At 44.4% G+C, this 15608-nt stretch overlaps 2 protein-coding genes across 2 annotated transcripts in view; both read right to left on the reverse strand.

Moving 5' to 3' along the window:
* Positions 1 to 3335, reverse strand: part of LOC144769077 (E3 ubiquitin-protein ligase RNF14-like) — a 112704-nt gene extending 109369 nt beyond the window's left edge. Inside the window, exons 1-2 of the mRNA XM_078653078.1 lie at positions 3132 to 3335; positions 96 to 253 (exon numbers count right to left, since the gene is read on the reverse strand). Of these exons, the coding sequence (XP_078509204.1) occupies positions 96 to 249 (154 nt within the window). The 5' untranslated portion in view covers positions 250 to 253; positions 3132 to 3335. The remainder of the gene's footprint in view (positions 1 to 95; positions 254 to 3131) is intronic.
* LOC144769076 (E3 ubiquitin-protein ligase RNF14-like) overlaps positions 1 to 15608 on the reverse strand; it is a 506892-nt gene that overhangs the window by 109367 nt on the left and 381917 nt on the right. The window lies entirely within an intron of this gene.

A 15608-nucleotide genomic window follows, 5' to 3' on the forward strand; every position in this document is an offset into this window, starting at 1 on the left:
ATAAATAAGATAAGGCAGAGCGCCAACACTTTTAGTATTGTCCTGAGCACCTATAGCATAACTAGTCCAGTGCTGAAAATAGAAAATTGACTCACCACTAACAAATATTGTGAAGTCCTTGGGCAACTCTATGCACACTTTTATCTGTCCGCTCTGGATATGCGGTGATCCCTGGAACTCATCATCTCCATAAATATGACTCAGGGCCAGCATCTCATCTTCCTGGGCATCCTTGTCTTCGGACGCCATTATCCTGCACGTGATGAATGGTGTGTACATCATTAAATTATGCAAAACATTTGGTATATATAATCACTATATCAACTTTAGAGGGTGCATTGACAATTATACACTTGACAAATAATAACTTTTCTCCACAGAAACTCCTTTGTTTCTTACTCATCATTAGGCTTGTCTTAGATCACGAAACAACAGTTTAATTTTTCAAGAAGTCAGACCAATCACTGCACATATGTGATCCACTAGTCAGAGGTATTCTTTAGTTTCAATATATAAATATAAGAAAATCTAGTTCTCTGTCTTTGCGATTAATGTTATCAGGAACCCTTGACCGAGAGATCTTGCTCTGCTAAAGCAACTTAGCCTTCACAAAAACACAGAATATATAAAACAAAAACAGAGGTGAGAATGAAAAGGAAGAGGAACATTTGCCTCTGGCTTTTAGGGATGATTTGATGATGGCACAATAAGTGCTGGAGGCGCACTGGTAGCATTGAATTACAGGCCCTGGTTATATGGTATACCACTTTACAAGGGACTTATATTTAAATGAAATATGGCAGTTGTGTATACACCAGTCTTACCATGTTTAGGGGAAAAGAATATGCGCTTTAGCACTGGTTAGCAGTGGTAAAGTGCTCAGAGTCCTAGGACCAAGAAAAAGAATCAGCAAAAAGTGGAGGTAATCAGGCAAAAAGGTTTGGGGGAAGAGCAACCTAAGGATGGCAAGTCTAACACTTAGCAATGCATATAGTCCTTAAAAGAAGTGGCATCCAGCTGACGCCCAGTAAGTGTGCAAGTTGAGTGTAAGGGCAAAGCACACATTTGTCCATACATTTTCACACAAGTGAGCGAGGCACTGCTATAAAAGATTAACAGAGCCAGTACAAAGGTCATAAGCAAATGGTATGTGAACAACAGTCTGCCATTAAGGGAGTGGCATGGACTTTGATTTAGCAAAATACCAAAGGTAGGAAAAGTGACAATGGACATCTTGTGACTCATACCCCAGAGATATCACGTTTCACCTGTTATAAAGTTTAATTTCTAAAAGAAAACAAAAGTGGAGGTTGCCCAAAGTTTTCTCTCAAAGTCCACTGCATATACTCTTGAATGGTGTGGTCACCAAACACCATGGCTGCTTTTACTTGATTCTGATTCCTGCCTTTCTTCAGCCTCCCTAAACTTCATGTCTCTTTATCTTACTTTTGAAGGTTCTTTCTTATTCCTGGTTATTTTCCTGTCTCACTTTTTCCATATTTGCCTTCTTAATTCTTAATCTCTTGTCTGCCTTTCTCTCTCCAACTCTTGGTCAAAATCGGATTATGAAAAAACAAGCCCCGTTCTCATAAATGAGTGCTGATACGCACCAGTTGCAACCACAAATAAACATTTAGCACTACTGCTGTCCCACCATTAACCTCTGAGCTGCCTCCTATTTACAGATGAGGTACTAGGAGAAGAGCAAATTGTGGAAACTACTGAATGTTTACCGGGCTATGAGAGTACTGTTTACTTTCTTTCCCCACCTCTACATTCAAAAGCTTGAGTTCAAAGACAATGCCGGGGTAGTCTCTACCACTGGCTACCTCGGGGGAGGTCCATGGGTAGCTTGGGGCTATATTTAAAGTTTTCTTTACTTGCTGGAAGATGTGGTAACATTGTTTGCAAAATAATATTTCATTTTCAATAAAAATATTGAACACTGGAAAAATCAGCCTTTACCTGATGCATAACCTAATTCAGTCCTTTGGCTAATGAGGACATTGCTACTAATCAGTAAGGTTTCCTGAATTAAATCAAGAGCTTGAGATGTCCTTTGCTCTAAAGTAGTATAATTATCTTATGTAATTGGAACTATTTTACTACATATCATATGGCTTCAGTTAAAATAGCTGATTAAAACACATGCTCTGAAAAATTCTTGGACAATCTAGCAATAAAAAATAGACAGACCCTTTCCATCGGAAAACAATATGTTGTTGAGATCAGGGTTGCTTCTTTCATTAAATGAAATCAGGTATAAATCAATAAAAAAACTAATTAAATGAGGATTGGCAAAGCCAGTAGGTCTCACTTTGGCTAACTGGTGAAATGGTTATTTTTTTGTTTTATTGCAAGCATATGCCACAAAAAGAAAAAGAAAAACAATAAAATATGTTGTCACCTAAATGTGGCCACCTTATGCTTGCAAACAAAATGTCCTTTTAAAAACATTCAGCAATACAGCTGTTTTACTAATGATGATTTTAAACAAGTTTCAGTTCTGCCCTTAGTTGTATTACTATTGCTTATGAAAGAGACAAGAATAACTTGCCATCTAACCAAGTACTCAAATTGCAGGCAACTACAATATATATATATATTTTTAACTGTATTTTATTGGTTTCAAGCAAAGAAAAACAACATACTGAGTGAGTTGACAGTGCCATTCAAATTCCGATGACAGGTATATATCAGAGGCAGCTACAAACAAACAGTATAAAGTATTCGTAATCCTGAACAGTTCTGAGTTCTTGGTCTGCCTTTATGTGCATTGGCAGACGAGTTTGTAAGGCCTGAAGAGTGAGTGGTGCTGCAGATCTGCTGGCCAAAAACAATTCTGCGTCATAGATTGTCACTTCTGGGCTGTACTTTGAGGCATGCAAATAAGGGATGATTCACACCTCCTGGCATGGCAGCTGTGAGACATCACATTGAGCGGCCGAGGCTCTGCTCCCATCATATGCTTTAATTTAGGGTCACAATTAGGGCTCCCATAACTCACTGAAATGCTTCAGGCTTAATTGCTCAGTGCACTTCGGCTCAGTACGCAGCTTTCTCAAATGTCGTTTTGTAATATGAGAGACACGACCGGTTTGTAGATAAGTAAGTTAAAGAAGGACACGTACCTGGATGAGGAGGGTCCGCAGAGCGTGCTGTTCTCTTGCTTTCAGCTCTCTAAGGAAAGCTCCTACTCCGAGCTGGGTGCGGTTCACAAATTGCCTTGAGCTGATGTAAACTGAGAGCAACTCTTCCGGGTGACGTCAGTCTGGACGCAGCGTCAGAACACATTATGGCAGCAATACACAAGACTGATAAAAGAACAGCCTTCAGTGAATCATTGTACCTGCATCCGAGCAGAATGACCCCATGACAAGACAAAGTCTGTGAACGGGGAATCCCCCTCTTGAAGCGGCAGCACCTCGCTCGGCATTGGGTGATTCAGTCAGTAATGCAGATAAACGACAAAAGCTTAGAGTGGCTGGATTTTGAAAACCGAAAATCAGGATTCCACAAACACATACGTAGGAGTACAGTTTGGCATCGATTTAATGGCACAGAATGACTCAATTAACAGCGTTCACTGAAAAGCAAAGACTTGACGAACTAAGGGAAATTAAATAAAATATTTCCAGAGTATGAACTGTGCTAAGTAAATTGCTTTGTGCTGCTAATTCAGCAGTAGAGAACTTATGAAAATCTGTCCCTCTCTAACTGGGCCATGTGCTTAATTTACTGAAATTAGCCAAGACAAATGGTGAACAAGCATTTACAATGCAATAGGTCTCGCATTTGCGAGAGTTTAAGCTATTGGCATTGTACATGAAATTAACACATAAATAAAAGGCATTGTCATTTATAATGCCAATAGCTCAAACATCTTGTAAATCCTAGACCTTTTTCATCTCAAAGAAGCAGCCGTCATTGTCCCGCCTGCTCGGAAAATGAAAGCACCAATGGCGCTGAATGTTGAAGGAAAGCATGTCATTCCTGCAGTAGGAGAAACTCATTAATCCCTTGGCTGCTGAGGCTATTTCCCTGCTGGGCTGGGGGGCGCGCACATTATGAGCCACGTCATGAGCCACGGTGCTTCGGTGCTCCAGTGCTCATGACGAGCACCGGAGCACCGTGGCTCATGACGAGCTGAGCTCGTCATGGGCATGAGAGGGGTTAAAGAAAATAGCGCTTACAGACTAAATAAGACTTGCCATGTATCAACAGAAGTAAAAGGGCCATTCCTCATGGGAGGTTACAAATGAAGACAAGGTGGTACTGAGGAGGAACTAGCAACCCTATTATCGAATCAGAAGCCAGCATTTATGAAGGACAATGACTCAAGCCAATGACAAATATGGGCGGGGCTTCTATTCCATACTCCAACACAGCATGGCTTCCAGACCCTAAGTATATGTAATGTACTGGAAACAATGAGTCTTCAACAAAGCTAAAGTTGTCTGTAGTGTCACCTAAAAATGGAAGCTTGAGCTTATTCTTAACTATATACCAAATGAAGTGCTGAAATTCTGACATACCATGAGCTCCTAATAGCCATGCAATCGATGGAAAAACAAAGGTAAGCCCAGAAGCACTATATTCTAGAGTAGAATTCTAGGTACCCTAGGAAGCACCCTTAGAAAGCAGTCACACTAGGATAGTAAGTCTTCGCATTTCTCAAGCTTGGAGAGGCAGGTCCCAAAGTAGATACTACTCATGTCTTTGAGTGAAGGAGTCAGTCAGTCAGTCAAATTTACTTTATTCGGTTTATGTGCAAACCATAAAAGCATACTAAAAGACATATAATGTCAAAGAAGATATAAAAAAACGCGATTGCATATAAAACCATTTAAGAAATATACAAGAATTTACATACATAAAACAGTCGAAAAAGCAGTTTGGGTAGTTTGCATCAGGACACGACAATAAGTTAAAATATGTACACTTTGAGCTTAACTTATTTTCCTTATAGTTCTTACAGCCGCAGAAAGAAAATTAGCAATGTTAACAATTTCCCAAACATTTGTCAATAACTGCAAGTAGAGTAGAGCTGGCTTAACTTGCACAAAGCCCTTATTTGCTAAGATTGGAAGAATAAAGCGCTTCCGAACACAAGTGAGATGCTCGCAGAAAAAGATAAATTGCATGATGTCCTGCCCAGAGAAGTTATCACATGTACAAACTCTAGGTCTTCAACCCTCTTCCAGCCTGGCGAATCACCAAGGAAAAAATGAAATTGATTTAATCTAAATCTGCACATCTCCTGTCCCCCTTCGGCAGAAAATCGAGGACAAAAGAACTTGCCAAAGGGTGCAGCGCACGCGCTGCTTTGCTAGGCGAGACCTAAAAAACCAAGTCCCTCCCAGCAAACCCAATGTGCCTGGTCACCCTACAAAAGCATCTCTATATACAGGTATGAGCACTAAAGTTCTGGGGGACACGCACAGAAGCGGTCAAGGCTCCTTGGGGGGTGGAAGGAGCTCTGGGTTTCTTTCAAACTGGTTAGTGCTGTGAAAAGGCTGGAGAGGTGGGGGCCTTCAAGAAATAAATCAGAAAAGTGATAAGTGGGCTGAGACATGGCTTGCCTCACAGGCTCAGTTTTGGGAAAACGTATTTTCCATTGTTAGACTTTGACGCAACGCAAGCGAAAAAAAGGAGGAAAGGAAGAAACAAGGATGAAGAGGAAGCTAGGAAAAAATTGACAAAGGGAGAAAGCAGCGATCGAAAAGAACCATTGGGAGTGAGCTAAAGTGACAGGAATTGCAGGTGGCAGAAGAAAGAGGCATTAGATGGACTCAAGACTAGGTTGCCTTTGGCATTGGCAACCATGGCATTTCACAGCTCCAGCGGAACACGCGTAAGAAAGTTCTTTGAACTCTGCATTTATTACAAATTATGTGACTGTTGGCTCATTTTGTAAAATATAACACAGTGCAAAACTAAATCCAAGCCCAGTGCACAGTATATAACATAGCTTCATGGCTAAGCAGCAGACGATTACATTACACACCATATGACCAGGTGTAGCATAATAATATTGTTGCAAAGTCATCCTATGCCCTGGGCACCACCAACTTTCTGCTAACTGGAACTGGTGTTAACTGACTCTAACTGACCCTGGGCTCTGTTTAACCAGGCTCAGGGCCTGTATCAAGCTAAAAGGAACACATTAGAATGCAGTTAAGACACCCAACATACACCAGGGTACACTATGGTATGGTGGGGTACCCCTGTAATTGGCATGACCTACCCCATAAGCCCCTAGTATGTAAGAGGGCAGGGGATTGAAACTACCTAGAAGTCTCCAGTATCCGGGGGCATGGTTGTTTAGAGGCCAGCAGATTAACTGCACTAGCATGTGTGCAGTGCTGAAGCCTGAGGTCAGTTTGAAAGCAACCCTGGTGGCCAGGACAGTTTTTAAACCTTAAATTGTGCCCAAACTCGACTTTGGGAGTAGGGCCCCTTAAAAATGAAAAACCTACCATGTTTTTGCATATCAGGGACCCCCAGCTTCACCCCTAGGTATCCCAGGGGTGGGGGGGTCAGTTATCTATAAGGTACAACCTTATAAAATGAGTTTTATATGCCTGGGTAAAGGGAAATTTTACATTTCACTCCCCATAATGTGTTAAGGAGCTGCTTAAATTCAACTTTGATGCTAGAAGAATTGGGTAAGGATAATCTGCATGATTTCTGCAGATTCAGAACCCCTGAAGTCTCCCCTAGTTGCACAGGGGGTGGGGGTCCTGTAGAAATTAGGGAAATACTTATTAAATATGGTTTTATAAGCTCTGGTTCTTGAAAAGTGGCACAAGTCATTTTCCCCATTGCAAACCCCATGGCCCATAGGTTAACATGGTAGGAAGTGATTGATTAATAAATATTGATAGGAGAGGACTAGCCGGACCATTCAAAGACTTCTCAGAATGGTAGTAGTAAATCCAACAATATTATATTGTTGAATTTCTCCTAAAGTGTACATACAAGAAGTTATGAGGCTTTCTTGTTTGTAAGTCCAAATTCAGCCTTTCAGTGGTCTGCCCTGATTGGTCAGAGTTAAGTGGATTAGCCAGGCTGCTGGTAGGGCAGTGTGCTGCTCTAAAGGAATGCCAGACCAGGAGGTGGCGTCATAAACTATGCTCTTCAAAGACAGAGGGGAGGCCTGGGTTTCAATCCACTCTGACAGTCTTGACCCAGAGTCAGGGCTAGGCTTAAGGAAGGTATGTGCAGATGGTAGGGGGAGAGTCCATGGAAATAAGCCATCCCAGGGGGTGTGTTTAGCCAGCTCTTACCTCCTTGCTGGAAAATCAGTCATTATGGGTTTGGAGGAATGATGCACTCTGGGACAAACTAATGCCACACTCTACAGGATGTGTTCATAACTATGAGGAGTTGCCCTACGCTCATTGGTCAGCAGTGACCTGATGCTTGACCCAGAGAATTTTGAATAAGTATCTGAGAGGGGCAGAGCCCTCCAGATCTGCTGCTTGAAACTTACTGAAGCAAGAAGTGCCCTGCTGAATAGATTTTGCTGTGCAAGGAACTCTAAGGCCTGACCTCTGAAGACTGCACCAAGTAAAACTGCAGCCCTGTGGATTACCTTGCTGCCAAAGGACTCAAGAGTTGAACTCCCTGCAAGCTACAGGTTAACAGAGCTCACCTGGACAGCCTCACAAAGAATTCAAAGCCTGGAGGACCAGTGGATTTGTAAGGGTTTTGTTCAAGTGGATTGCGGAATTGAAGTTTCACACTTTCAAGGACCCTCTTGGAGATTCCAGAACCTTGGATTGTGTGTTGGATACTTTCGTACCCGCAAGCAGAACGCCAGGAAGGTGTTCTAACTGGACCCCGCTTGCTGAAGAAGGCGGCCCAGTACAGTGGTGAGAAAATTCTTCAGAACAATTTATAAAGGTGTGTCCCCGACAGAGAAAATTAAATTACTTAAAGGGGCACTGTTGGTTTCTAAGCACTAGAAACTGACTAATCTTTAAAAATTCATATCTCTGGTTCCCTACAGTGGATTTTTTTCGTGTTGGTGTCATTCGAAAGGTAAAAATATTACCTATTTTTAGAAATTGGTGTTGGATTTTTATTTCATGTTGCGTCTTAATTATTTACTGAAATGGTGTTTTTAAATGCTTTACATATCTGTCTTTGAAGTTAAGCCAGTCTGCTCGCAGCCACGTTACCAAGGGTTGACAAAAGGAATAATTTTCTAAGACCTATGCTGAGTCCTATCATGTGTTAGTGGCCTTATTAATCAACAACAAAACAGTTCAGAGGGGGTCTAAGGGATATGTAGTTTAAAGACCCGTACCTGATTATTATCCCCAGCTACTGCTATATATATAACAAAAAAACAGGGGGTCTGCCAGCTTGATTATGTGGCCACATAATCAAGCTGGCAGACCCCCTGTTTTTTAGTGGCCTTATTGCCAGTGGCAGACCTACATTTGCCCCTACTAATAACCCACTTTCCAACATTTGGTGTTCAGCGGTGTGGATGAGGATTTGTGTTTAAAAAGTACACCTTTCAGTGAATAATTTAAGATTGTAAAAATCCTCTAAATTGCCTTAGAACAAAACTTTTGAGTTTGATTTTTCGAATTTAGACTAAACTGTTTTTAATCCATTGTTTTGATTTTTCCAAATTGTTCTAAGTCTATTGTGCCTAGTTTTTTGTGACCCAAAACTAGGGAACCATGGAGCTGGACCTGGCTAAATTGTCCCAGTTTAAGATGGTGGATCTTAGAGAACAGTGTAGGCTTAAGGGGCTGCATCCTGCCAAGAAGATGAGGAAGGCAGGCTTGCTTGAGTCCCTAAAGAACTGGGCCAGGGCAGCGGAGGAGAACCTATGGGGGTGGGAAGATGTTCCCCCCAACCTCACCCGAGAGAGGGGTGAGGAGTAGACCTTTATCATTGTGACTAGTGTTAGCCAGGTGAATCAAGGTGGTGGTGGCAGTGGGGAAGGGTCCCCTACTCAGGTACCACTACTGTCCCTTGCAGAGAGACAGCTTCAGGCTCAATTAGAGTTGATTGCCTTGGAGAAGGAGAAATTCGAATTGGCTAAGAGAAAATGTGATAGGGAGGAGGAGAAAAGGAATGGTGGCAGCGAAAGTGAAGAAGATGCTGAAATGTCCAGGGGTGGTATATTTGAACCTAAACTTCCCAAGGGCATAGTACCCAAGTACACTGAGGGGGATTACATTGACAAGTGGCTAGCAGCTTTTGAGAGGGCTCTTAAAATGAGTAGGGTCCACTCTAGGTATTGGGGTGCACTCCTGTGGGAGTTGATTCTAGTAGCTGGGAGGAATAGGCTCCTGACCCTGAAGGGAGAGGATGCCAAATCATACAAGCAGATGAAGACATGCTTAGTCAAGAGATTTGGTCTGACTCCAGAACAGTACAGGGTGAAGTTTAGAGGCACGCAGAAATTGAGTTCAAAGTCTTGGGTAGACTTTGTGGACGTTGCAGTAAAGGCACTGGAAGGCTGAATTGTTGGTAACAAAGTTGACACATATGAGGGATTGTATAATTTGTTTTTGAAAGAACACATTTTGACTCATTGTGCAGAAGATAAGTTACGCCAGTATCTAGTGGACTCTAAGCTGATAAACCCCAGAGAGCTGGGGGAATCAGCTGATGAGTGGTTGAGAACCCGGGTTTCCATTCAGCATCAGGGGGGTGACCAGAAGAAAGGAGGACAGGTCCCTTCCCAGGGGAAAGCCCATGGAAATGAAGGTCAAAAACCTAAGGGGTCCTCCAAAGACCCACAAAAACCTGCACAAGGAGGGGGCCTGAGCCAACCCAAATTCAACGGGAGGGGGTTTCAGGGAAAGCCTGGTAGGTTCTTTGATCCCTCAAAGGTGGGTAAGTGCTTTGACTGTAACCAGCCAGGGCATAAGCAGGGAGATGCTGTCTGCACCAAGAAGCTCCCCCCTAGGGGGCCATCCACCGGGATTGCCAGTGTCAGTGTAAGGGTGGAGAGTGGTGCCCCAGCGAGGGGTAGTCAGGTGGTGGAAGCAATCTTAGTATCCCTGGGTGGGGTGAGTATTGCCACCGTTTCTGCCTTACCTCCAAACATGGACAAGTACAGTCAGAGGCCTAAAGTGAATGGGAACTGAGATTGAGGTTTCAAAGACACTGGGACTAGTGTAACTATGGTCCTGGATGAACTGGTGCCCCCAGAGAGGTTGTTACCTGGTGAGTTTCACCAGGTGATATATGCAGACAGCACTACCAAACTCCATCCCATGGCAGTGGTGGATTTGGAATGGGGAGGCGTGAAAGGCCCTATGAAGGTAGCTGTGTCAAAGGTGCTCCTAGTCCAGTGTTTACTGGGCAATGATCATGAAGCCTCTGCTTGGTCAGAGGTGGTGAGAGGACTCCATGTGAACATATTAGAGCTCCCTGGGTGGGTATGTGCTGTGACTAGGTCACAGACTAGCAAGAAGGGAGGAGCTGGACACTTGGACCCTGGAACAAAGGGCCAAGCATCCAAGGACAAGGGCACTGGGCCTGGTGAGCCAGCCCAGGGAACTCCATAGGTACAGGAAGAATCTAACCCTGATGGGGAGGATCTGGCCTCTGAAGGAGGGACTCCATCCTTGCCAGAGCTGTCAGATTTGGCAGAACTGACAGGAGCAGGTGGACCCTCCAGAGAGGAGTTCAGTCAGGGACAGCATGACTATCCCACCCTGAGAGCTTGAGACGGATTGCTTCTAAGCAAGAGGTGGGGGATGACAGTGGGTTTCACAAACTCTACTGGGAAGATGGACTGCTTTATACTGAGGCCAGAAACTTCAAGAAGGGGGCCACCAGGAGATTGCTGGTGCCCCAGAAGTACAGAGAGTTCATCCTGACTTTGGGTCATGATATCCCCTTGGCAGGACATTTGGGACGGACAAAGACATGGAACCCGTTGGTGAACCATTTCTACTGGCCCAATATGTATGAAAAGGTATCGGAGTTTTGCAGCTCCTGTGTCACCTGTCAGGCCAGTGGCAAGGCAGGGGGCAAGACAAAGGCTCCCCTAATACCACTGCCAGTGGTTGGAGTTCCTTTTGAAAGGGTGGGGATGGACATTGTTGGTCCCCTGGACCCACCTACTGCATCAGGGAATAGGTATATCTTAGTGGTAGTTGACCATGCTACTAGATACCCTGAAGCCATACCTCTTAGAACCATTGATGCACCTGCAGTGGCTAGAGCACTGCTTGGTGTGTTCACCAGAGTGGGTTTTCCGAAAGAGGTGGTGTCATATAGGGGCACAAACTTCCGGTCCAGCTATCTGACAGCTATGTGGGATGAGTGTGGTGTCAACTACAAGTTCACCACCCCCTATCACCCACAAGGAAATGGTCTTGTTGAGAGATTCAACAAAACCCTGAAGGGCATGATAAATGGGTTGTCAGAGAAACCCAGGAGGAGATGGGATGTTCTCCTCCCATGCTTACTGTTTGCCTACAGGGAAGTGCCACAGAAAGGGGTTGGTTTAAGTCCTTTTGAGTTGGTGTATGGACACCCTGTAAGGGGGCCACTGAGCCTGCTAAGAGAGTCTTCAGAGAAACCTATTAAAAAAGCTAAGGACAATGTGCTTGATTATGTGCTAGGCCTGAGATCTAGAATGGTGGAGTACATGTACAAGGCAAACAGGAAACTGGAGGCCAGCCAGGAGCTAATGAAGCACTGGTATGATCAAAAGGCTACTATGCCTGAGTATACTCCAGGACAGTTGGTGTGGGTGTTGGAGCCTGTGGCTCCAGGGCCCTCTATGACAAGTGGAGTGGATCCTATCCAATCTTAGAAAAGTTGACCTTTGCACCCCCAGGAACCCTCACAGGTTCCAGCATGTGAAGAGATTGAAACCCCCACCATGACAGGGCAGACATGACCTTGTTACTGGTCACTGATGAGGGTGTGGAGGAGGAAACTGAGCCTGTGCCCGACCTCCTCTCCACTAATGTGTAAGATGGGTCAGTGGACGGAGTTGTACTCTCTCCCAAATTGACAGACCAGCAGCCCAGAGACTGTAAGCAGGTGCTGGAGCAGTTTGCTGCCCTGTTCTCTTTGACCCCAGGAATCACTGAGTGGTGTGTGCACCACATTGACACTGGTGACAGCCTACCTGTCAAAAATAAACTGTACAGGTCGTCTGACCATGTCAGAGCCAGCATTAAAGCTGAGGTTGCTAAGATGATGGAGCTGGGGGTAATTGAACCGTCTGCGAGTCCATGAGCCAGTCCTGTGGTACTGGTACCTAAACCTAACCCTCAGGGGGGACCCAAGGAGTTAAGGTTCCGTGTGGACTACAGAGGTTTGAATGCAGTCACAGAGACGGACACTCACCCTATATCTAGAGCTGATGAACACATTGATAGGTTAGAGGCTACTAAGTACCTGAGTACTTTTGATTTGACTTCAGGTTACTGGCAGATTGCCCTCACTGATGGAGCAAAGGAGAGGTCAGCATTCTCCACACCAGAGTGACATTATCAGTTCAAGGTAATACCCTTTGGATTAAAGAATGCACCTGCCACCTTCCCAAGGATGGTGAACATGGTCTTGTTTGGGTTGGAACAGTTCAGTGCAGCTTACCTGGATGATATAGCTGTATACAGTTCTACCTGTGGGGATCACTTAAACCTCCTAAGGAAAGTGCTTCAGGCCATGCAGCAGGCAGGCCTGACTATTAAGGCAAGCAAGTGCCAAATAGGGCAGAGTTTTGTAGTGTACTTGGGCTACCTGTTAGGTGGGGGCCATGTACAGCCTCTCCAAGCTAAAATCCAAACTATCTTGGATTGGACGGCTCCTGTTACCCAGACTCAGGTCAGGGCATGCCTTGGATTGACAGAGTACTATCGAAGGTTTGTTCAAAATTATGGGACCATTGTGGGGCCCCTAACAGAACTGACTTCTAAAAAGAGGCTCAAAAAGGTGATTTGAACCCCAGAGTGTCAGAAGGCTTTTGACACTCTGAAAGCTGCTATGTGTTCAGCACCAGTGTTACTAGCCCCTGACTACACAAAACAATTTGTAGTTCAGACTGATGCTTCAGAGCACGGGATTGGGGCAGTTTTGTCACAGCTAAATGAAGGGGGGCTTGACCAGCCAGTTGCCTTTATTAGCAGGAGGCTTCTTCCCAGAGAGCAGAGGTGGAGTGCCATTGTGAGAGAGGCTTTTGCTGTGGCGTGGTCACTGAAAACGTTGAGACCATATTTGTTTGGGACTCACTTTCATGTTCAAACTGACCACAGGCCTCTCAGGTGGCTCATGCACATGAGAGGGGAGAATCCCAAGCTGTTAAGGTGGTCCACTTCCCTAAAGGAAATGGACTTTACAGTGGAACACAGACCTGGGGGTGCCCATGCCAATGCAGATGGACTACCAGGGTGTAGGTTAATAACCCATCACCTTTCGTTTGGGGGGGGGCTATGTTGCAAAGTCATCCTGTGCCCTGGGCACACCCCAACTTTTTGCTGACTGGAACTGGTGTTAACTGACTCTGACTTACCATGGGCTCTGTTTAAACAGGCCCAGGGCCAGTTCCAAGCTAAAAGAAACACATTAGAATGCAGTTAAGACACAGTTAAGATATTAAATATGGTTTTTTAAGCCCTGGTTCTTGAAACGTGGCCCAAGTCATTTTCCCCATTGCAAACCCCATGGCCCATAGTTTAACATGGTAGGAAGTGATTGATTAATAAATATTGATAGGAGAGGACTAGCCGGACCATACAAAGACTTCCCAGAATGGTAATAGTAAATCCAACAATATTATATTGTTGAATTTCTCCTAAAGTGTACATACAAGAAGTTATGAGACTTCCTTGTTTGTAAGTCCACATTCAGCCTTTCAGTGGTCTGCCCTGATTGGTCAGAGTTAAGTGGATTAGCCAGGCTGCTGGGAGGGCAGTGTGCTGGTCTATAGGAATGCCAGCCCAGGAGGTGGTGCCGTAAACTATGCTCTTCAAAGGCAGAGGGGAGGCCTGGTTTTCAGTACACTCTGACAGTCTTGACCCAGAGTCAGGGCTAGGCTTAAGGAAGGTATGTGTAAATGGTAGGGGAGAGTCCATGGAAATAAGCCACCCCCAGAGGGGTGTTTAGCCAGCTCTAACCTCCTTGCTGTAATATCAGCCATTATGGATTTGGAAGAATGATGCACTCTGGGACAATTAATGCCACACTCTACAGGATGTAGTCATAACTATGAGGAGTTGCCCTGCTCTCATTGGTCAGCAGTGACCTGGTGCATTACCCAGCGAATTTTGAATAAGTATCTGAGAGGGGCAGAGCCCTCCAGATCTGCTGCTTGAAACTTACTGAAGCAAGAATTGCCCTGCTGAATAGATTTTGCTGTACAAGGAACTCGGCCTGACCTCTGAAGACTGCACCAAGTAAAACTGCAGCCCTGTGGATTACCTTGCTGCCAAAGGACTCAAGAGTTGAACTACCTGCAAGCTACAGGTTAACAGAGCTCATCTGGACAGTTCCACAAAGAATTTAAAGCCTGGAGTACCAGTGGATTTGTAAGGGTTTTGTTCAAGTGGATTGCGGAATTTTTTTAATTAATTTTTTTATTTAAAAAGTTTTCTATAGCGCTGTCAAGACCCAGAGGTAGCAGAGTGCTTTACAGTAAGAGAATAGCATATAACCAACAGAAGCCTGACATATGAAAGGTATTAGCGGTCAACGAGTGTCAGAGTAAGGGCTGCATAATTGTAATGCAGAGCTTCTTTGGTTTCAAGGTTCAATGCAGTCGCATCGTTCTCAGGTTCCTGTCTGTTCCGTGTTTTCCACAACCAAGGGAACGGATGAGGAACAGGGATTTGAGTTGACTTTTGAATTCCACAAAGCACGGTATGGTTCTGATGTGCGGGGGGATAGAGTTCTAAATGTTGGGGGCGTTTCCCGTGAAAGAGCAGTCCACTGTTCTTTTCTTTCTTGTTTTAGGTAGGATGAGCAGGAGGGAGTTAGAGCTTCTCAGGTTCCTGGCTTGGCCTGCTTTTTTGAGTTTTTTTGCCAAGTATTCGGGTTTACCGGTATGGAGGGCTTTGTGGGTTAGGCAGGCCGTTCTGAAATTACTTCGCATTTCTACTGGGAGCCACTTGAGTTCTTTGAGTGCCGGGGAGATGTGATCAGATTTTTTGATGCCGGTGATCATTCTGGCTGCCGCATGTAATGTTGTTTTGATCGGTGCCAAGCGCGATTTAGGAATACCTATTAGGATTGCGTTCCCATAGTCCAGTCTTGACAGTACCAGAGATTGAGTGGCCAGTTTGAGATCCTTGTTAAGAATGTAGGGTTTGATTTTGTTCAAAAGTCTCAGGTTAAAGAATGCACTTTTGGCCGAGTTCTTAATGTGTTTCGTCATGTTTAGTTTAGGGTCTAAGGTGACGCCAAGAGATTTAACAGAGTCTGCTAGAGTAAGATTCCCTTTGAGCGCATCGATTGCCTTTAGCCATTCAGTGATTAGAGGGTAGTCGTCCTTGTTCGAGATAAGGAGTGTCTCGGTCTTGTCTGGATTTAGTTTCAGGTGATTGTTTGTCAGCCATTCTTTTGTTTGTTTTTTTTTTTTTTTTTTGAAAACCTTTATTGTGCAGAAATTGCTC

Source organism: Lissotriton helveticus, chromosome 7, assembly GCF_964261635.1.
Source record: "Lissotriton helveticus chromosome 7, aLisHel1.1, whole genome shotgun sequence".
Lineage (NCBI taxonomy): Eukaryota > Metazoa > Chordata > Amphibia > Caudata > Salamandridae > Lissotriton > Lissotriton helveticus.